Source organism: Euwallacea fornicatus, chromosome 7 (assembly GCF_040115645.1).
Source record: "Euwallacea fornicatus isolate EFF26 chromosome 7, ASM4011564v1, whole genome shotgun sequence".
NCBI classification, from domain to species: Eukaryota; Metazoa; Arthropoda; class Insecta; order Coleoptera; family Curculionidae; genus Euwallacea; species Euwallacea fornicatus.
In genome coordinates, this window is record NC_089547.1 from 4,710,169 (window position 1) to 4,730,830 (window position 20,662).

The 20,662-nt window shown below is 41.8% G+C and overlaps 5 protein-coding genes across 13 annotated transcripts in view; 1 reads left to right on the forward strand and 4 right to left on the reverse strand.

The window, feature by feature from the left end:
* wake (wide awake) overlaps positions 1–20,662 on the forward strand; it is a 100,210-nt gene that overhangs the window by 34,922 nt on the left and 44,626 nt on the right. The gene's annotated exons all lie outside the window — the stretch shown is intronic.
* Positions 174–2,208, reverse strand: LOC136340070 (uncharacterized). Its single transcript, XM_066283790.1, has 2 exons — positions 2,023–2,208; positions 174–1,967 (listed from the first exon to the last, which is right to left on the reverse strand). Exon 2 carries the CDS (start codon positions 1,964–1,966, stop codon positions 524–526), a length of 1,443 nt encoding a protein of 480 aa, XP_066139887.1. The 5' UTR covers position 1,967; positions 2,023–2,208; the 3' UTR covers positions 174–523.
* Positions 3,050–7,508, reverse strand: LOC136339885 (uncharacterized). 2 transcript variants are annotated; one of them, XM_066283457.1, is made up of 2 exons: positions 7,357–7,508; positions 3,050–5,013 (listed from the first exon to the last, which is right to left on the reverse strand). In XM_066283457.1, the coding sequence occupies exons 1-2, from the start codon at positions 7,363–7,365 to the stop codon at positions 3,193–3,195; spliced, it is 1,830 nt and encodes a 609-aa protein (XP_066139554.1). In that variant the 5' UTR covers positions 7,366–7,508; the 3' UTR covers positions 3,050–3,192. The 2 variants fall into 2 exon arrangements, with proteins under 2 accessions (XP_066139554.1, XP_066139555.1); XM_066283458.1 differs by having other exon boundaries at positions 7,331–7,501.
* LOC136339884 (uncharacterized) lies at positions 8,582–15,065 on the reverse strand. 3 transcript variants are annotated; one of them, XM_066283454.1, is made up of 2 exons: positions 14,715–15,065; positions 8,582–12,682 (listed from the first exon to the last, which is right to left on the reverse strand). In XM_066283454.1, exon 2 carries the CDS (start codon positions 12,677–12,679, stop codon positions 8,627–8,629), a length of 4,053 nt encoding a protein of 1,350 aa, XP_066139551.1. In that variant the 5' UTR covers positions 12,680–12,682; positions 14,715–15,065; the 3' UTR covers positions 8,582–8,626. The 3 variants fall into 3 exon arrangements, with proteins under 3 accessions (XP_066139551.1, XP_066139553.1, XP_066139552.1); XM_066283456.1 differs by lacking the exon at positions 14,715–15,065 and adding an exon at positions 13,959–13,979; XM_066283455.1 differs by lacking the exon at positions 14,715–15,065 and adding an exon at positions 12,736–12,993.
* On the reverse strand, positions 15,872–19,771 carry LOC136340029 (myosin-11-like). Of its 3 annotated transcripts, none has more exons than XM_066283737.1 (5): positions 19,354–19,771; positions 19,211–19,243; positions 18,220–19,055; positions 16,665–17,196; positions 15,872–16,608 (listed from the first exon to the last, which is right to left on the reverse strand). In XM_066283737.1, the coding sequence occupies exons 3-5, from the start codon at positions 19,048–19,050 to the stop codon at positions 16,061–16,063; spliced, it is 1,911 nt and encodes a 636-aa protein (XP_066139834.1). In that variant the 5' UTR covers positions 19,051–19,055; positions 19,211–19,243; positions 19,354–19,771; the 3' UTR covers positions 15,872–16,060. The 3 variants fall into 3 exon arrangements, with proteins under 3 accessions (XP_066139834.1, XP_066139833.1, XP_066139832.1); XM_066283736.1 differs by having other exon boundaries at positions 19,211–19,285; XM_066283735.1 differs by lacking the exon at positions 19,211–19,243 and having other exon boundaries at positions 19,354–19,770.

Genomic DNA, 20,662 nt, shown 5'->3' on the forward strand with positions numbered 1-20,662 from the left:
AAATAACCATGTGCTCTGATTGAGTGCTCAACGGGACTCGTGTCGTTAAGCAGTTGCATCATATTTGTGGCCTCAAAGACAAAGGGCAGTGTATGAAGGTGTGGTGGGAATAAATCACTTGGTTATTCACACAAGGAAACAGATTTTAGGGACTGAGAATAAAATACTAAGAATCGCTTTTTAAATAATAAAAATTTAAGTAATACATTTTTTTTAATCATAAGAAATCTAAAATTAAATTTTACATGTTTCTCGACAAAAAGGTAAATTTCGCTCAACTTGACAGTTTTTAACACGATCTTGATCATAACCTTGCTGACCATATTGGTATTTGTACATTAATACTGCATCATTCCACGAACTTTAAACGCTTTAATCGATAAGTAATCCCCAGTCACTCCCTCCGGTAACTCCCATAGAACTCCAACAATAAACGCAGCTAATCACAGAGTAAATATTATATATATAAAGCAGACTTAAAAACCTCATTTCTCCGTCACTGCAGATACCATCACAGTCAAACCTACATCTCCATCGTATCTTCATACTTTTCTATTATCTTCCTTATCTTCCTCTCGAACAAGTTTTTCGCTATCTCTGCTTGTTTTCTTATATCAACCACCTCCTCCTTCTGCATATCGCTCAACTGCTCACTTTCCAGGATTTGATTCAATCTCTCCCAGTTTTTGGGTAAACTCGCTATCAAGTTATTCTCAAAGTTTCTGGGCAGGGGCAATGGACGTTTGCTCACGTTGCTCAGTTTCTCTTGATTGTCCATGGAACCGTGCGAGTGCTGTTTTATTACTTCTTCATTGACGTAGACAGTTCCTCTTTGGGAGATCCGAGGAGATTGCTGCTCTTGCCGTATTGTCTCCATGTTGCCGTAAATTTCCTCATCGTCTACACAATCTGAGAGCTTTTGTTGGAATGCTTCGTAGTTGTCATAAAGGTTCGTTTCTCTTAAAGTCGTTCTCCCGTATATCTCGTGATTTTCGTAGGAGCCGCTATACTCCTGGAGGACTTTGTCAATCGAATTGATACTCTTTAGTTCTTCTTGAGCTTGGTAGCTCAAATTTCCATATATCTGCGAAGCACTTGTGGCGTTCTCCACCATAACTAATTTCTTCATGAGCTGGTCCTTGCTCACTCCAACCTCATGTTCCCATGGGAATTTTTGCAAAATCTCCTGCAACTCCCTGGCTTTGGAGTGTAACCTTTCGAAATCTTCCTTAGTTGTAGCTCCTTCAAGCTTTACCTCCAGCAGATTGATAACCTTGATCAGCTGCTCTCGCTCCTCCAAACTTCTTATTTGCCTTGCGACAACTTTTCTGAAGTCGGAAAGATCTTGGAGTAGACGAAACTTCCATTTATTCAATGGAGATTCATTCGAAATTTCCAGGCCGTTCAGTTTTGCTTGCAGGTAAAAGGCCCCTTTATCGATGTTGCAGAAAATGTCCGAGTGCCCGTCTGAGCGCCCTAAGTTGTCTTTAAGCACCCCCAGTTCCCCATCAATAGACCTTAGCAAATCTTCCAAATGGTTATTATTTGTAATACTGTCGCTGCTGCAGGATGAGACCCCAAAGTTGATTAAATCGCTCACTAAATCTGGATTTTGACTTTTTATTTCCGTGGAAGAAGGTGCCAATTCCAGGGTGGACTTCAAAGTGGCCAAAGCTATTTCAAAGTTATGTCTGACCTTTCGGTAACGCCCCAAATCCATGTTGGGGATATTTTTGACGAGCCGGATTTGGTCTAAATCTACAAGATGGGCGGTAATCTCTGATATTAAATTCCGCATTTGGGCCTTGTCGTTTGAATTCATGGATACTTGAATGTCGCCCTGCATGCTGATGAAGACATTATCTTTATCATCTATTTTACTGGAGACGGTGTTGATGATAGAACCATTGGCGTGCGACCGGAAAGAGTTTCTCTGAGAGCGATTGTGCGATAAGCCGCCGCCCATTCTGTACCATTAACAACTAAATTAGTTTAGTCGCCACTTCCCCAATGACCACTTACCTTATTTGTTATGTATTTCGGTAGTGCTAATCACTTAAACTTAGCGAACGACCACAGGAATATATGTGTGAGACTAATGGAAAAATACGTTTTAGTACAAAAACTGATTATTCTCTACAAAATATTTGGGAGATTAGATAACCAAATTCAGTTGCGTTTTGTCAGTGACTCACGAGATTGGCGAACGAAATGGTGCAAGCCGCGAACTAAGATAACATTGCCTGCTGCGCAGATGCTGGTTAATTCTATTACTTTATGAAGTTGTTTTGAAGATAATCAGTCAATAAATGATTAACATTTAAATAATTAACGCAGTTTAATGCTTAACATGCCCTACTCCTTCGAAAGGGAAGCACTATTTGATAACGGAAACGTGTGTCGTACATATGCCTAAGGGTTTCTCAAAAAAAAAATTATGAAAAAACGAGAGAAATGCAGAGGGGAAAACCAACATTCACTTCATTTTATACGTGTACAGGGCGGCCTAATTTCTAAGAAATTAGCGAACTTATAACATCCTTCCTGCTAATTAAGATAGCGAAAACAGAAAAAATTAGAAAAATGCTTTTTTTTTAACGGAACACCCTGTGTACTTTTTACTCTAGCATTCGCAAATCACTAACAGAGCACAATGGGAAATAATGCCTTGGCTTGCACGGTCGCCGGACCTATCTCCTATCGACTCTTTGGTACATGATGAGTCGCCGGTTTTTAAATGCACCAAGGCGTTAAAACCATTTGGATGACCTACGACAGCACCTTACACACCTACCCCCGGAGCTTGCTGTGTCGATAAGGGCTTGTTCCAAGATCTCATTACTAAGAAAAATTACCAAAAATTCTTGGTTCCAGTCATAAAGTTTTATAGCATGTTGAAGTTCGGTTTGAGTTGGCTTTTTTCCTCGCAATTTTCGAGACAAAGAGCAAAACTAATTAAAAATTAAAATTAAAAAAAAATCTGAATTCAGAACTGGGACAAAACGGTTTTAGGACAACCATTGAAGGCAAACTCAACAAGTTTGTACTTGCTCATTAAAATTTTATTATTAATTAAAGACAATACATTGATGTGTTCCGACAAATGTAGGAAGTTAAACATGACCTAATTCAAGAGACTGTGACGTTGGCTCTTTTGTCCTGACACGCGAGAAAACTGTCATTAAAATTTTATCAATTCTTGAATTTTTCGTCGGTGATGAATTTGAACTCCTGATTGAAGTCGTCTTTTTGCTGGATTTTCTCACGCTCCAATGTTTTTTGTAGCTCTGGGCAATCTTTCTCATAAATGTTATGCGTTTCAGCAATAGACTTCAACCAGTCAGGAAAATATTTGAAATCCCACGTTGACTGTAGGTTGTCAATTTTATCGCCGATTTCATAGAACTCATGTTTGGCTTTATTTACCTCAACCGTGCATCCCTTATCAACACTGTTCAACAACACTGTTACATTAAAAATGTCTTTGTCTAAGGAAGACAGGACGTCGAATTCCGACGTTCTATCCTCTAGTACTTGGATGAGCTCCTCTACACGTGTAATCAAAGCCTCTTTCCTATCGTTCATCTCTCCCTCGTAGATCTCGATCTCCTCCAATTTCGATATTTCATCAGCGAGTTTATCCTTTAAGGCACAATAGTCAACGTCCAGCTTCACACCCTTAAATGTGAACACTTTGGGCTCGAGCAAGGGAAGCCTCTCCTCAACCTCTTTTAAGGTGGTTGTATATATCACCAATCTTTTCTCATGCTCAATCTTCAGTTCTGGGAGTCCCCGATCAGCTTTCTGAAAGCGCCGAAGTTCTTCATGGAATTGGCGTTTTAAGGGGCTTGGCAAGCCGTTCGGGTCGATTTGCGAGATTTTGGTTTTGAGCCTCTGGTTGAAAATTTCAGCGAATGGTATGTTGAGGTCTTGAAGTAGGTCCTCCAGGTACTCTACCCCCTCTTTGATTTGGTGGACAATGCACACGTTTTTCCCCCATAAATTTAAGTTTATAACGTGGTTGCGCATCCAGTGCAGAGCATCCGTTTGGCTTTGGGACAAATCGGACTCGGTGGAGTATTGGGTCGCATGTATGTCCTCCATAACGGCGGTAATCTTGCTGGCCGTGTCGAAGTATGCCATGGCCTCTTCAGGCACCATTAAGTCAATATTATTAAAAATTAGATTAGCTTCTATAGCGATCTGATACAGGGTGTCTTTTAATCGAGAAATGTGGTCGTCTATGTCGTCGAGCAGCCTCCGCTTAGCGCTGTGCGTTTGATCATCAAACGTCTCCAACTTTTCCACATAACCCTTCAGCCTCGTTAAGCTCGATTCGTTGATGTTAGCGGGATCACTTAAGCAGTTTCTAGCTGAGAAGATATAATTCTCAAAGTTCAACTTCCGAATGTTCAAATCTATCTCCCCCAAGTTGTCGTCACAGTTCCTCTTCAGCTCCTCCACGGCCTTTTCTTCCAACACGTTCATCGGTACCACGCAACGCATTTCTTCACGTAATATTAATAAAAAATCTTTAATGACCCCTAACTTCTCCAAATACTGCTTAGAGCCTGGTTCTTTTGTGCTTGAGGATGCTAGACTATTGTCTAAACTCTCGTTTAGATTTTTTAATCTGCGTTGGAAGCTATGTATAGCCGTACTAATGCCGTAGTTTTTAGGGTGTTCTGCGTAGGGCGATGAGCTATCCCCAAATTGCCTTTTTCTGAATAGTTCTTCCAGGGCTTCTGTAGATATCTCCACAGTGTCCACCTTCCTTATAGCTTCCATTAATACTTGAATTCTTCGTTTAAGATCCTCCAAGATAGTGGATTTGTAAAGAGACATGGACTCGCCTTCAATAATTTGGCTATAATTCTTCAACTCCTCTATAATTTCACTCTTTCTGAAATCTGTGAAAGTGTTCTGGAACAGAAATTCGTTTTCTAGACGTTTGAGCTGGTCAGCTAACGACACCCTATGGGGCTCTGATCTCGAACCGAAGCTATCCATACCCTACAAGGAAGAATCACATTATTCGGTTAATCGAAACTGTCGAATATTGAATTAATCTTCAAGGCCAGTTAGAAATATAGACGTCACTTTCCCAACCGGCCCAAACTCCGCATTTCCGCACGGTCTAAAACTTCTTTTCCTTTTAAAACTCTTTGGATCTGAATAGGCTTTAAAAATGCTCTAATGGGGTTGGTACACAACACTGGAAATGGGAGTTTCGTGCGAGAACTTGGGTAATCTACGACAAGCTTAACGAATAAAAATTCCATAAGAATGCGTTAAACTCTCATGTTAGAGAATACAGAAAGGCTATACATAAAATGCGATTTATAGTCGGCTTTATAACTGGTTTAGAGTATGACGTAAGCACTGGCCATGACGTCACAGGTCTTCATATCTCTGTTAGTGTATTCAAACAAATGAAAGTCGAGTGAGACACAATGTGTCCCGTGGTTTACAGAGGAGATTACGTCAGAAAATTGAGCATGGAAAATGTCAACCAGCACTGTTCAACAACCCCAAATGGACGCGAGTCTTGTAATATGTTCTTGCATACTGCCGCCTAATTTAGAAAGTAGTTATTTTCCCTATGGGTTACAGCGAAATAATGTTTCTTGAGATTGTGGAGAATGCGCCGGCTCTTTACATTTGTCATTCCTACGCAGTGGAACACAAATGGATATTTACAAAAACCTGCCAGGGCAGTTTTTTCCCATCCATTTTCAAGACTTTGTTGCAAATATATATTTTATTTGTTTTATTATTTTAGAAAATTTCGATGGTAACGAAATGTTTTTAATGCCCCTCGAGCACTCAAAGTCCATTTGTCCCATTGTTTCCGGGGACTCACTATGAAAAGTAGCAACAACTGTGACAAAACAAACCCTGAGAAAACTTCTGTTAGAACGCGATTTGAATTCACAAACAGTAAAAAGTTTAGAGATTGTTTCGGAAAGATCCACGAACTTTCCTACATAGAAAAATCGAATCTGTCTTGTGAAAAGTGGCTCTAAATTAATGTTTTTGCGGTCAGACCGTAAACCTGCCTGAAGTGCGTTTTTTCCCAGATAGAACACCCCGTATATTAGAAAATGCGCTGAAAGACAATTCAATTTAACACCTCTCAAATTTGGGTTATTTTGACGTTTTTGCCGAAGGTGGCTTTGGAGCATGAAGGCAATTCAGTCGTTCGAGCAATCGTGAATGTTCGTTCGTCGTCGTATCGGACGTCTCTGGTCCGCGTCAAAAGTGATCGGATCGAGGTTTCCAGTGAAGCGCGAGAAGGGGAGGGAGTTGTTCGGAAATAAGAAACTATTGAAGACTATGAGGAAAGTGCTACGTTACACTGCAAGAATGCCTGAATACTAGCCCCCACCGCTCCATACTTGCGTCATCCTCATGGCCAAATTCAGTTAAATTGGTTTCGAATTTTCCTCGCCCACCGTATTCGCCAGATTTAGCCCCTTTAGATTGCTTCGAATTTCCAAACTAGAAAAAATAGCGCGACGGAAAATAATTTGCCGGTAATTCAGAGGTGGACTGAATAATGTAATATTTTCCAAAATTCGTTTTCTTTAAGTATTAGGTCGGGTACTTTCGGGACTATCCCCGTAACCTAGAATTAAAGATGTATTATTCCTGCATCCACTTATAAGACGAAACTATTAAAAAATTATGCAACTTTTGCCTATTTGTTGACGTCCAAATTGGCTCTATCTTTACGGACACCCTGAAGAAAATATTGGGTAAAGCGTGGCGGTATACTAAAATATGGGTTTCTGCAACGTTGCGGTAAAGAAGAGCTACAAATTACCTTTCCGCGTATTAACATTTTGCAATTCTGCCGACATTTGCATCTGCCCCTTTCACCATTCAATTATATCTCTAAAACTATTAATTCTGAGTAAACTAACGTAATAATAAACTCGTACGAAACTGAAGGCGGAATTCAAAAATGCAGTAATATATAGGATGTTCTATTGAAAATAAATCAGCAGGTGTCGACGTCCGGTGCAACCGGTAGTGTGACGTCATTGAAAGTGTTTTAGACGAGGCCGCCCCTAGGCTCTTGCCAAATCACCACATTTTCGTAACGTTGCATTCCTAGTTTTCCCAAAACGTCTTACGGCGGCTCCCGAGAGGACGCCCTGTATATATTCATGAAAATTCCTATGAGGCATCTGAATCGAAACACCGAGAATGAAATTTAACGCCGTACCTCCTATTCCAAAACCGGCGACAAAATGGCGAATTGCGATAGTCAATGGCAGCCGGGCGGAAATTTGGCAAAAATGGCCTTAACTTACAAACTACGTACTTGGAAATATTTATGAGCAACATTACCCAATTCATGATTTCCGCATCCAAGCTTATGTGAACTCCTCGTGTAAACCAAAACACTACTTGAACAAAGTATAAGCTGAAGATGGTTTGAAGATTTAGGAGAAAATAAACTCAAATGTTTGCTGGTTTATCTGTTCTAAACTCTTATCGCCTGGTATGCTCTTATCTCAGTTCTGCCGCTACTTTTTGTATAGATCAGATGCAAAATTAGAGGTTTAGTGACTGAGGGGTAAAATGTGTTTTGAACATGTATCTATGAGAAGCGAGCCAAAGTTGGACCCTTTTCCCTGACCCACTTCCGCTAGAACCCGATGTGGGATCAACGATACGGTGGCTGCAGACTAAGCCAGCCCCACAGGGTGTTTCAGAACTATGGATCAAACTTTTAGGGATTGTCAAGGGCAACAATAGAAGACATCTCAGCATAAGAACTCGTGCCTGTAAAGGCGTTACGCCCTTAAGATGATTTAAGACAGTTATGTGCAAAAATACGTTTAATCGAATTTTAGTACGTTTTATTTTATTTTGTTTGTTTAAAATAACATTGCAGTAATTTTTGGATTGTCAATTCGGCCAACATTGGATTGACAGAAGTGGTCCAGTTCCGTAGCCCCCTAGCCCACCCGATCTAACACCTTTAGATTTTTTTCTGTGCGGGACATGTAAAGTTTCTAGTTTAGGTAACGCCAGTGGAAACAGACGAAGGCCTGATTGCACGAATCACTGTGACATTTCAAGTCATTGGATACGATGATCAATGTTTTAGTCAAGTTTACAGAAACCATGTAGGTCGTTTGGGCACGTGCGATGAAGCACAAGAATGATATTTTGCACAATTGCTGTGGCGATATATTGTGTAAATAAATTAAGATGAAACGTGCTAAAACTCGATAAAAAGACCTTTGTTCACAACTGCCTTAAAGCATCATAAGGCCGGAGAGCCTTAGGGAGACTTGTGCGGCCACGGATTCTTATGTTCAGATGTCTTCTATCAATGCACTGAACAATCCCTAGAAGTCAGATCTCACAATTCTGAAACACTATATAATTCAAATGGGTTGATGACAGGATAGACATGTTGATTCCACAAGTATATCACCGTTTTCTTAAATCCAACTGATGCGTTCTAGATTTTCTTTTCCACTGATCTGTTGATCTATCCGAAGGTGGATTTATCCGTAGCGCGGAAAATTCAAAAAAGAGCGCAGAAAAATAAAACTACCACTACCATTAAAAAAAAATGTATTTCTAAACCCTAATTGATTCTAATCTAAACCCTCGTGGACTGCACTGACTTCAAAAATTCCGACACCCTATTACTACATAAAATAACCCTCATCGTGCACCCCTCCACTTCACTCTTCAATCCGGGATTCCCGATCTTCCTCAATCCCACCAACAGCTGATTCAGCCTCTGATCGAGCTCATCAATTTGCTCATGGGTCAACGGAGTGTTCATTTTCCTAGTGACCTCATCAACCTCTTCATTGATGCCGCTCAGCCTGTCATGATCCTGCATCTTTTCTTCAATTTTGTCTGCAAAATCTTCAATTTTCTGAGTCAGCTCTCTGCATTTGATGTATTGAGGAGAGTCTCTGGGATAGGCGAGCTTGCTCAGTTGCAGCTCGCAGCTTTGCACAACTTCGTCTAGTTGCTTTAAACCGGCTATATCGTTGGTTGTCTCGATTTTGTTGCTCAAATTTTCGATTTTTTCGGTTAAAGGTTTGAGTTGGTCTTGATCGGTTGTACTAGAATTTGCGAAGTTTGCGATGCGACTCACATAGCTTGAGTAGCAAGGGCTCGATGTGGAGCTGATTTGAGAGAAGGAAGAGTATCCTGAGGAGCCGTCTGCGCTGGGCAGGGAAATGGCTTTGTTTAATATGAGGTTTAATTTGAGTTTGCAGGCGTTTTTTCTTGGTAGTAACTCGTCGACTACCTTCAATGCTCCAAGTTTCTTCTCAATCTCCGGGATCTTGGATTTAACTTCCTCCTCCTTGGCAGAAGTAGCGTCTTCGATGGCTTGCTCCAGATCCACGATTCCTTGAGTTTGTACAGCTCTTTCTTCCAAGGCTTTAGCCAATGAACGCAACTCCTTCAGCAACTTCACTGTGCGCTTCTTCAGTTGCTCATCTTCAGCCTCCAATCGGTCCAAGGCAATTACAGTTTTAGTGACTGATTCGTTCAGCTCGTAGTATTTGCTCTCCGTTTTCAGGCCGGTAAATGTCTCAATTTGAGGCTTCAAGATTTGGATTCGTGCTTCAATATCTTCAATTTCCTTGCTGGCACAAGTCTCCAGTTGCTTTAGTTTTGCTTTAAGTAAATTAATGCTCTTTTGGACGTTAGATTTTCTGTTTCTGAGTAGCTCGTTGTCTGAGCTGAAGTGGTGCTCTTGCAGTTCCTTCTGGAGCGACTCTAGTTCCCTTCTAGATCTAGAGAGTGATCCGTCATCTTCTAAGGATTGTCCTAAGCTCTTGGTTCGCGCTTCCATGGATTGAACGTATCTAATATCTGTTGCTTCCTTGTCTAGGGCGTCGCCATAGTATTGCATTTCCTGAAGCAACACTGCCTGCCTCTGATGCAACTCAGTTCCTTTTATAAAACTGTAGCTTTGCAGCTTCTCCATTAACTCCCCAATTTCCGAGGACATCCCCGCAAACTTCACCCCTCCCTCTTCATAGCTGGTGATGCTGATTTTCTGCTTAATGCTGGAGAAAGAGCTCTCGAACCTTTCAATTTCTTTGTTGACGTCCGTTTTGGGATAGCTGACCGGTTCCGCAGAAAGCTGAGCTTCAGGCCATTGCACAACTGGTTGCTGTCCCAATGCAATTTTAGCATCGACTACGTTTTTGAGGGTTTGAGCCTCATTACTGCAAATCTCCTTTTCCTTCGTCAGATTCTCATTTGATCTGGCAGGAACTTGACTCAGTTCGAAGTTGACTAAATCCAGCCGACTTTGAAATCCCACAAAAGCATCCACGTTGTTGTCCGGAGTTCTATCTATCCCTCTCTTGATATTCACCAAATCTCTTTTGATTTTGGTCATGTTGAGCTGTTCATCTGATTGAGCCTCCGGGACTTTGTTGCCTCTGAAGCTCTGAGCCATCGAAGAGCGTTGTTCCAGAATTTTCAGCAACCTTTCGGCCTCCTTTACAATTTCTGCAGAGCTATGGTCTTCGACCTTCTCTCCAACGTCCAACAGCAGCTTGTTCAAATCCCTCTCAATTTGGTTGTACAGGACCCCTTTATATATCCCAGAAAATCTGTTTACTTGTTCCCCCAATTGCTGCAGTTTCCCTTTGAACTGCTTCGCAGTCTCATCTTCTCTGCCGCGGTAATTGGATCGCTCCTGCAGAGTCTCTAAGTTGTTGCATATCTGCTCTAAGAGTTCAGCTTTATTTTGTAGTAGTTTGTGGTAATTTGAGGGGATGTTGAAAGTGTCTAAGTCAGCTTGTACAGTGAGAAGGCGGTTTTTCAAGTCGTCAAATTCCTTGTCGTATTTGGTTCCTATGAATCTTTGCACCCCTCTGTTGAGAGGGTCAACTCTGTCTTTGAACTCGTCTAAAACCAGCGTGTGCAGCAGCTCTATTATTTCATCGTGGACTAAGGCAGCGTTGTTTGATACTGCTTGATTGGAGTCTTTGGCGTACTCCTGCAGATTCTTACGATATTGCTCCAATTTCTCCTTCAGCAGCTTTTTGTTGTCTGCATTGTCTTCGACTTTCTCTTTAATGTAGTGCACCTGCATTTTTATTTCTTCGATCTTAGAAAACCTTCGATTAGGCCTGTTCTCAGATGGAACATTTTGCACTTGCGGTGTTGGTAGATCGTACACTTTTGCCTTGGTCTTTATGACCTCATCGACGCTTTTGGTGCTTCCATAGCTATTCCTGGCGTTGTTTAGTTTAGGTACTGACTGAGAGCGCTTTCTCACCAAGTTTGTGGGCATGTTCAAGTCGCACTTCCTAGCGATCTTCTCTCGAATCTCGTTAACGGACTCCTGCATCTCCTCTAGAGTACTATCAATCCTCAACAGAGACAAGTGGGAATAAGCATTCACGTCAAAGTTGGTCTTTACGTTGTTCCAGTAGCTGATGAACTGGTCCACTACAGTGTGCTCTTTGTCCATGCTCTTCACTTTTTTCCTCAAAATCACGTTATCCTCCACAAGATCTTCCACGATTTTCCGGTCGTCTAGAGGTAAGACCTCGCTGATCTGGTTTATGTAGCTGTTGATGTTGTTGAGTAGTTCCTTCTTGCGGATCTTGGTGGCGTGGTTGAATTCCTCCAAGTGCTCCAAAGAGTTACGCAACTGTTGAAGATTTGCAAGTGTGCCATCTGCGTTGGTCTTGGGGTCGAAATTTCTCATCAACCTGTCATAGTTGTGGAGAGATTTGGAGAATTTCGATTCAAACTCTCGCTTCGCCATTATTTGATCCAAATTCCTCACGGCTTCGGTGAGTTTCTGCGATAGAAGCACTACCCGTTGTTTCACCTCGTTGTCCATTATGTCCACCTTCGCCAACCTCTGATTGTTCTCGACTATATTGTTCCTGATGGTGGCAAAATCTGCACTATCATTGTGCTTGACCATTCGGTCCAACAACGACTCATTCTCGGCTAATTTCAGCTCTACATCCGCAAGCTCATTCATCGCTGCTCTCTTTTTGGATTGTTTGGATTGATTTTGCAGCTCTCCATCCCTCTTCAAGCCATTTAAAGCCCTGCTGACCTTTTGGAAGAGCACAACTACCTTCTTGTCCACGCTCTCCTTCTTCCTCTCGAAAGGAGTGCCCTTTTCCGCATTGATAAGCTCCAAGTCCGCGGCCAGCACCGCCAGAGTTTTTTTAAATACCCTCAGCTGCGTCCCATCCTTGTTGGCCATCGCAGTATTCGCAGATGTCTTCAACTCCTCAAGTTTTGCCTCAATGTCCCTCAAAGTAGGCACACTGCTCCTCACCGGTGGAGAAGTGCTGGTCTTCTTGCTGCGCAGCGACCCTAAAGAATTAGATCTTTTCTGGCTTAGAGGTACGTTAACGAACGAGTTGCTCTCAACTGCGGCCGAATCAAGCTCAATGGTTTCAATGTTGAGAACTTCCTGCATGGTCTCGGAGATATTCTTCAATGCGGTATCCAGCTCTTTGCGCTTCACTTTTCCGTGCATAGAGCTGACTTCGCTGCTGTGCAAGGCCAAAGTCTCCACCAGGTGCTCCTTTCGGGGTTTGGTCATGTTAGGTCTGGAGATCTTGAGGCTGGACCTCATGGAGTTGACATCTCGGGAGATGAAACGCAGGCGTTCGTCGGGTCTGGAGTGGGGGTTGCCCATGGTCTGGAAGAAAAAGGGTTCATTACCAACTACAATCGCTATCGAGGAGATTTTACCGCAGGGTGGTTTGCTCGCAGTGAATCTTATTTGTCACGTAGGTATTTGGTTAGTAGCGCATTGTATATAAAACGTGACGTCATAGACAATAGTTATTGTTATTGTTTCCTTGAGTTTAAATCCAAACTATTCTTGTCTAGCTGGTGTTAAAGCAACATGTCGAATAAGGATTTTTCATCATTTACTTGTGTGTGTTATATAAGCAGTTGTAAGTGAGATCAATGAAATCTTTGTACTGTGCCTTGTCGACGCTTGTTTGTGATTTTGTTATTCTTTAGAGAAAAATGCTTTTAGCAGCATAAAATTATAATTTTTTGCATTTTTACACCACTTAAAAGGGGGAAAAATCAAATTGGGGGAAGGTTAATTTGATGAAAGGATCACGTGGGGCTTGACGTACCATCAAAACTGTAACGTGTGGCCCTGACAAAGCGGTGCGCCCTTTAAAGAGTTCGCTTTTCGAGCGCGACCGCTAACCAATCAATAGCGCAGATAATCCAAAAAATTCTGATTGCAATTTATTAATTCAGCCAATAAAATCCGTTTCTTATCCAATTTCAAGGATTTTATTACATGATAGAATTTCTTGCAGTATCACACTTACTCGTACAAATTCCCACTAATTTCCTAATAAGCTATAAATAATGCTAAGTACATGTTCTCGGAAATTACTACTTCGCGGCAAGATTAATAATTGTTGCCTGAACATTCAGCACATTCCAATAGGAAGTGGATCTTAAAAACTGACACGCTGTGCAAAATGGCTTTTTCGTTAAGTCCGGGAAAAATTTGTCACATTGGAAACACTGCGTGCTCTTGACAACCGTCGTCTCGAAATCGTTGCGCCCATCTGTCGTGTTATATCGCGAAACAAAAGAACGGCCCAGTGTGACAAGTGAATAACGCAGTGTTGCCTCCTTGGCCCGAATACTCGTTATAAATTAGAAATTGTTCAGGGTCGTCGCAACATAGAAATCTCTATTTCGTTGTGTTTCACAACTGGGAATTTACATTCGAATCCAATTTAAGATATTGATATAGTCGGTTAAAACAAACTACCTTGAGTATCCGCGTTATCGTTGAAACGAAATTTTCCCATCTCAACGAGGACTAAAATAGCGTTTTTATAACGTATAATTTCCCATTTTCGAAACCCTGAAACTCGCCATTTGTGATCTAGTCGAAAGCGCACTTTAGACAGAGCAAAAAACGTTTGACTTACCACGGTGTGAAAACGCAGGGTCACAGTGATGGTGTCGCGTCAAAGTGACAACTATCATATTTTCACATTTTTCACGTACTTTCCTGTACCAAATGAGAAGCGCGGTGTTGCCACCGTGGCCGGAACTTCTCGTTTTGTTCGAATAGTAGAGTTTCCTGAAACCCTTTACGGCCTCGGAATTCTGTGATGTGAACGGATTTGGCCTTAGAACTGCACCAGTGTGTCGAGGACGCATTTTCTTCCAAAACTCTCAATTAAGGTGCACATCGGCAACGTCGTATAGGGGTAGGAACTCCGCGGCCATGTTCGTTTTCGAATTGTGACAAACGGAGAATGCTAGGTTGCCACAGCTCTTCAAAATTAGGCAACACATATTTATCGTAAAAGATAGTTCGTAGAGGCACACAGACCATAATTGTAACAAACGTAGCAATCAACCTGTTTCAGTTTTACGGTGTTTGTTTAATGCCTGATAAAAACACATTCAACACTGGCAGATAAGGTTGTTGAGAAAGTGTGTATTGTGTCATTTAAATTGAGCACTCAAAGTGAAAAATTAGCAAAAGCACGAAATCTCTAATTAAATAAAAAAACGTATGGATAAAAGCTTATTTTCAATAGAGCTTTTTGAGCATTTTCAGCGGGAAGCGCCCCCAGATCCACTGATATCAACTTGAAAAGCAGAGCTGCGGAGCTGCTCAATAAGCTCCTGCACCCTTACAAACGAAATGCAACGAACACCACTGAAAAACTCACCTCAGAATAGCACTATTCTTAACATTCGATAGTAGAAACTTCCTCCGCAGTTCACCATAATAACCGTGCACCATGTTTGATACAAAATTAATCAGGGTATTGTGATTATGGCCCGCTGATAAGATACCTGGTTTATTTTCCTCTACTTAGGAATGGATGATGATAACAATACCAAACCACTTAGATCACCGACAGATCGGAAGGAGGTGAAGAGCACACCCAAACTATTAAGTTGGCCTACATTTTCCTGCAGTTTTCGACAAAATCGAGAGAAAAATCTTTAAGAATTACATTGTTGTTTGATGGTTCGAATGGTTCTGCTTGGATTGATTAAACATCAAACGATACAATATAGTTTACTTAACAACATTGGTTAACAATAATCAATGACCGCGTGACTGCAGACGCGAGATGGGTGGTAACAGTACAAGGATCAGTCAAATATATGTGGTAATCATCGAAAGACTGCTCCAATCGGAAGCTCGATGGGCCATCGCGAAGGTCTTGATCTCAAAAAGGCTTTACACTGTCTCTGTGGATGTTCCCGCAGGGAACGAAGGCAGAATGAAATCTCCGATTATTTTTTGATCCTCCCTCGTATAACTGCGTCTGAGAACGGAAATTAACAGTGTTATGTCGGGAATGCGGTTGCCAATTAAAGGATCTATTGCGACAACGAGGTCCGAATTAAAAGGCATTAGCATCTCTTCTCGTTAGTCACAGTTGAATCATTATTAACATGGTGGACACGGGCCTTTTTGGTCATCGTCGAATGGCTTGAAATTAGAACGGGATGACAACTATCCGATGGGTAAATTACTGCAGGATTATTTGACCCAGGCGGGGAAGTCAAATTGCATTTTCAACAAGAAGAAACATGTCGGCTACTGGACTAATAGTTAAATATTTTCCTTTCCGGCCCTCGACGTTGAGACATTTTAACCTGAAGTTACGTAAATTTTCTTGCAGACATGCAATATCGTCTTCACAGTGACAACAGCGCGCGTGGCACGATTTGTCATGTGAGACGTCGCTACGCCAATCATGAGGTTCCGCGCTTGGCACTGCTTCAGAGCGGCGTTGCCGGCGCGAGCAACATTCAGGATAATAGGAATTTTGTGATGTTATTTGCTTGACGAAATTCATGAAGTCGTACATTTTTCCTTGATTAAAAACGCAGAATCCACTTTATTAGTTTGCTATTGAAGCTTTGGAAAATCAATACACACACAATCTACACCAATATCAATCTAATCAACAAAACATTTCGCATCTCTGTATAGCTACAACACTTGGACCCGCTACAACTGTCATTAGACTCAATTTAAGCGGCGCCTGTCGCTGCGTCAGACTGCGGTATTCTTCAGTATTCTCTGTAATTTGAAATTCTTCTCCACTTCCTTCAAGGCTGGAGGTACGTTATTGTTATCGAATACCTCATCGTCGCTGGTAAAACTCTCCGGTCTGTCGCTGACAGCTTTTTCATCCAAAAAGCTGATGCAGCTACTGATGTAGGTTCTGCACACGATCAGCTGGTCAAGGGCGTAGTCGTCTACAGGGCTCAAAGTGTTCAATTCCCCCAAGTATTTTATCAAAGTGTCTTTGATTTGTCTGTACTGTCTCCCGTCTTTTTTGCCGACGAATTCGCTGATTTCATGTTCGATTTGACGAATGCTTTCGATCATGTCGGCGATTCTGTTGGTAACCTCCTGGACTGTTCTGGGGGCGATTGGACTTGTTGGTGTGCTGCTGTTGGTGGGTTGGAGAGTTATTTTGTTCGTATGCAAGTTGAATTCGTTCATTACTGCTCCGGGCATCACTGGGACTCCCACTTTGAGTATGGATTTTCGCTTTTCTGCTGGACTCACTATTCGAACCTCCTTAGGTGATTTTGCTGTTGTTATAACGAAAAATTAACATTCGATTGGGAGAGGCACGACTACTACTCACCTTCATCTTCGTTAATTATCTTTAGCAAGTTAATTTCAACGGTTTTCCTCTTGGTTTCCGTCTCATCTTCAGCATGCACCTCCACCACTGTCTCGTTACTCTCGAAACTCTGCCCATCCTCCAGAGCACTACCTTGCACCTCGCTAAAATCATCCACTGTACTAGGAGAAACCACTCCATTCTCCCTCTCTTTGGCCTCCTTCTTCCCCAGCTTCTCGCGGTTCTCCTGCAACTTGTCCTGCAAAGCCTCTTCGACCTCTCTCACTTTCTTATAGACTGTCTCGTAGAGGTTGCGGATTTGGGGCTGCAGGTCCTTTCCGCGCCGACTGAGGTCGTTTTTGAACGATTCAATCTCTCGTTTGAGGTTCACGTAGTTGGTGTCCTCGGTCACTCCTTTGAACTTCTTGATCTCCTTGTGGAAGTTCTCCACTTTAGATTTGAGATTGTGCAGAGTGCGCCTTTGAGAGCGTCTGGCAATGGTGTTGCGCCGTTCTAGGGGCGATTTCGAGCTGGTCAGGCCCATGGTGTTTGCCTAAGGGGTGGAAATGTGCGGCTTTAGGGTGGGGGTGGTGAATTGATAATTACAGTAACTTGATGGGCGTAGGCATTTTTCCGTTCGATTATTTCGCATGTCCATTAGAGCTCGTTACGTTCCGTATGAAACTATCAAGTTCTTGACATGTAAATTTAAAAAAGAGACAATTTTAACCGGGGTGAAAACCCGATGAGGACCTATGGAGGACCATGGGAGAGCAATATATTCAATATTATGCTGAATTTTCTTAATTCATGAAGGTCACGTAACCTCGCCAGCAATTTCACTGCTTGAAAATGGTTATTACCTGTTTGGTAATCCCTAAACCCTCTTCAACATACATGAACTTCCTAGCTCGAATTTCTTGTTCGCAAATTCATTCATACATAAACTCAGCGTTGTCACGGCAACTCATAGGAAATTACCGTTAGGTGAGGTTGGGATTTGTTAACGTAATTTCACAGACTATGACCAAACCCAACGATCACAGCTCACCATCAGCAATGATTCATCACCGCAACCCTCAATAACACCTTGTAAAAGTGCTTTACCTTCAAACGAACTTCCTCCAACTTTCTCCCTCAAGGACCAATCCAGTGCCACTCCTAAACTTAAACTACCGACTTTTTTAATTAATATTAATTAAAATTAAACTACTTGTGCTGTGTCGCACCTCAAAATGAACTTCTCGCATATAAAACAAATATGGCAGATATCTCTGATAAGCTTATGATAAAAGCTGATAAAGTTGTAAAACAGCGTAGTAAATACGTTGATGTGTTGAAATTATTAATGGCAAATGTGGGGCTGGTTGATTCGAATTAATTTTAGGTTGGAGGTCAAATAAAATGGGCATTTTTGGTAATAAAAGATAAATATTTAATTATTAACTCGATTTAAAAGAACAAAAACTCCAAGCAAGAACACACCAAAGGTCTTTTGTCAGGTCGATGGCGCTTCTTTTTTATACTAGAAAGATTGCTAATTAGGCCTACGTAAAGCGTTCGAAGGTGAACTTACAATGACGTCAACAATTTTGGGCTTTGATTCTTCACCAGCAGAATTTATGAAGTTTTTATTGCTCTTGGATCGCACGTCTAAGCCAATTTCACGATCATCATCCGTCAAGTTCCCGCACGAGTAACTCAGCCGATCCCTCAAGGGGGCATTCTCGTGGTATTGATACAGGAACTGATCCAAAATATTTTGAATTACGTCGTCAGTCGCCATTTCCGGAGTTACGCCCTCCATAATCGATTCCAGTCCGGGTTTGTGAGCCGTTTCGTTGTCCAAAAATCCACCGAAAGTTGAGGAGACAAACCTTTTTCGCGCCCTCCTGTTTGCGGAAGTTCGTTTAGGTACCTCTTTCTTGACCTCGATTGGGACGTCCGCGGCGCTGTCATCATTTTCTTTCTTCTTGTCCAGGTACTTCTCCCAAGACTCCAGGCTGCCAACAGATATTTCAGAAACGGTCCTCCTCCTTTCCCTCTTCACTTTGCGGGACAGATTTTCCTCTGATCTGGTAATTGTCTCCGGTTTCGTGAAATTATAAATCTGGTTTTTCACGTAAGAAAACCGCTTCAAATAGTTGGCGGTGAAGTTCCTGCTATCGCTTAACCAATCGATTTTCTCCTGATGGAACACGACCACCTTAACTTTCTCCAGAATTACCTCTACGGCGTCAAAGATTTCCTGAAAGTGGTAGTCTTTGGCCCTCTCCAGGGCTATTGCGGTTTCATCCACCGATTTTCCGTGGATGAAGTTATTGAAGTCGTTGATGTTAATGCGCAGCTCCGCTTCCAGTTTCTCGGAGCATTGGTACAGGGATTTGCAGAAGTCCCTCAAAGCCATTTGAGCTAAAAATTGGACGACTTGAAAATTTCGTTAACAGGAGCACTGGCGCGCAGTCACGTGACGCGTCGCTGAGCCAGCGAGCACCCGCGGCGGGTGACACAACTGCAGGGCAGCGTTGCCAGTTCTAAAGAATTTAAGGAAGTACCTTAATACTTACGAAATTGCGGCAGCAGCAGCTTTTCTGTAAATTCTATTTATACGAATGACAATCACTGAATAACGGGAAACTGCACTACCGAGTATTGACCATTAAAATGCCTATTAATTAACGCCAATATCTCGATTATTGATAATACTTACAGTAAGTTATTATGAAGGTCAGCTCAAGAGAACCGCATAGTAAACAACAATGGGCTGGATTCTTTGATGACTGATCCGTTCCGATAATAATTGAATATAATTCCGATTTTTAGAATGCCTCGAGCAAAATGAATTTTAATCTTATCTCACTTGGGAACCAGTTGCTGAATGCGAATGAGGAACCTCGCGACGTGACGATCAAATCGGGCGAAATTTTTCGTATTTGCATTGTAATTAATTTCATTTGGTTTGCCTGATTTTGATTCATGACCCCGCGACAATGTCAGAAATGACAGACAAAACTGCGCGTTTGGGGTGTGAAAGTAACGAATGTGTCTTGGGAGATCTGAATGATGATACGCTCTCGAGCTCTCCATTTGAACAAGTCCGTCTTGACAAAATGGTGAAGAGTGTCCCGAGGGAGTTTTGCTGCAATGTACTCGGGGGAAAGTGGTCGTAGATTGGAAAAGGGCCCTATAGAAAGGATTGTGGCGATTAAGACTGAGGCTAAAGAAATCAGGGAAGACATTTTGTCTCTGGAGAAACGGCAACTAGTCAGTGGCTGTAGGAAGAACGAGGAAGTTTTGGTACTCAAGATGCTAAGTCTGGACAAAATCGATGTTGCCGGGGAGGAAAATGTGAGGGAACTTAGGAAGGAGGCGATTTTGTACGTGCAGGACTGCCTGGATTTGCTGGATTCTCAAGTGGAGTAGCTTCGATTTTAAATTACGAATAAAATATATACATATACGAGGTGTTTTGGAACATACCGACCAATTTCCAAGGGAAATAAAGCTCATGCTAAACAAATATTGAGGTCGATTGAAGTTAGGCCCGAAATCACTTCTTTTCTAAGATACAGAGTGTTTAATATCTAACTTTTTCTTTCAATATTTCAAAAACCATTCAGTATAAGGTCATGAAATTATGGAACCGCTATTGCGGAATAGAGGTGCGTGTTCTGAAGCAGGCAGAGCATTTCCACCTACACCAGGAGCATCCGTGCGGCCATTCAATGGGTTGTTTTCAATGCAACAAACGGAAGGCCACAGACTTTTTTTTTAATACAATTATTTTTTTATAACATTCCATCAATTCTTAATAAAAAAAAGGCCAGTTAATCTTTTGTTGCTCAAGTAGTCGGTTTTAAGGTAAAAAAAAACAATTTCTCGTTCCTGTGCCTACCAAAAAATCGGTATAAGTTTCCAGGTGCGTTGTTTTTTTCATTCTTTAGGAGAAATTAATTTAATTCTCCTCCAGTACAGGTAGAAAACATGAAGGCAAACACGTGTAAACATGGCTCATCGCA

Excerpts from the sequence above, each read along its gene's own strand:
- LOC136340070 (XM_066283790.1), bottom strand. The coding sequence starts at position 1,966 with ATGGGCGGCGGCTTATCGCACAATCGCTCTCAGAGAAACTCTTTCCGG.
- LOC136339884 (XM_066283454.1), bottom strand. The coding sequence starts at position 12,679 with ATGGGCAACCCCCACTCCAGACCCGACGAACGCCTGCGTTTCATCTCC.
- LOC136340029 (XM_066283737.1), bottom strand. The coding sequence starts at position 19,050 with ATGGCTTTGAGGGACTTCTGCAAATCCCTGTACCAATGCTCCGAGAAA. Across the intron at positions 17,197-18,219 it reads CCAAAATTGTTGACGTCATT|GCAAACACCATGGGCCTGAC; the intron begins GTAAGTTCACCT and ends TCCACCCCTTAG. Across the intron at positions 16,609-16,664 it reads GATAATTAACGAAGATGAAG|CAAAATCACCTAAGGAGGTT; the intron begins GTGAGTAGTAGT and ends TTATAACAACAG.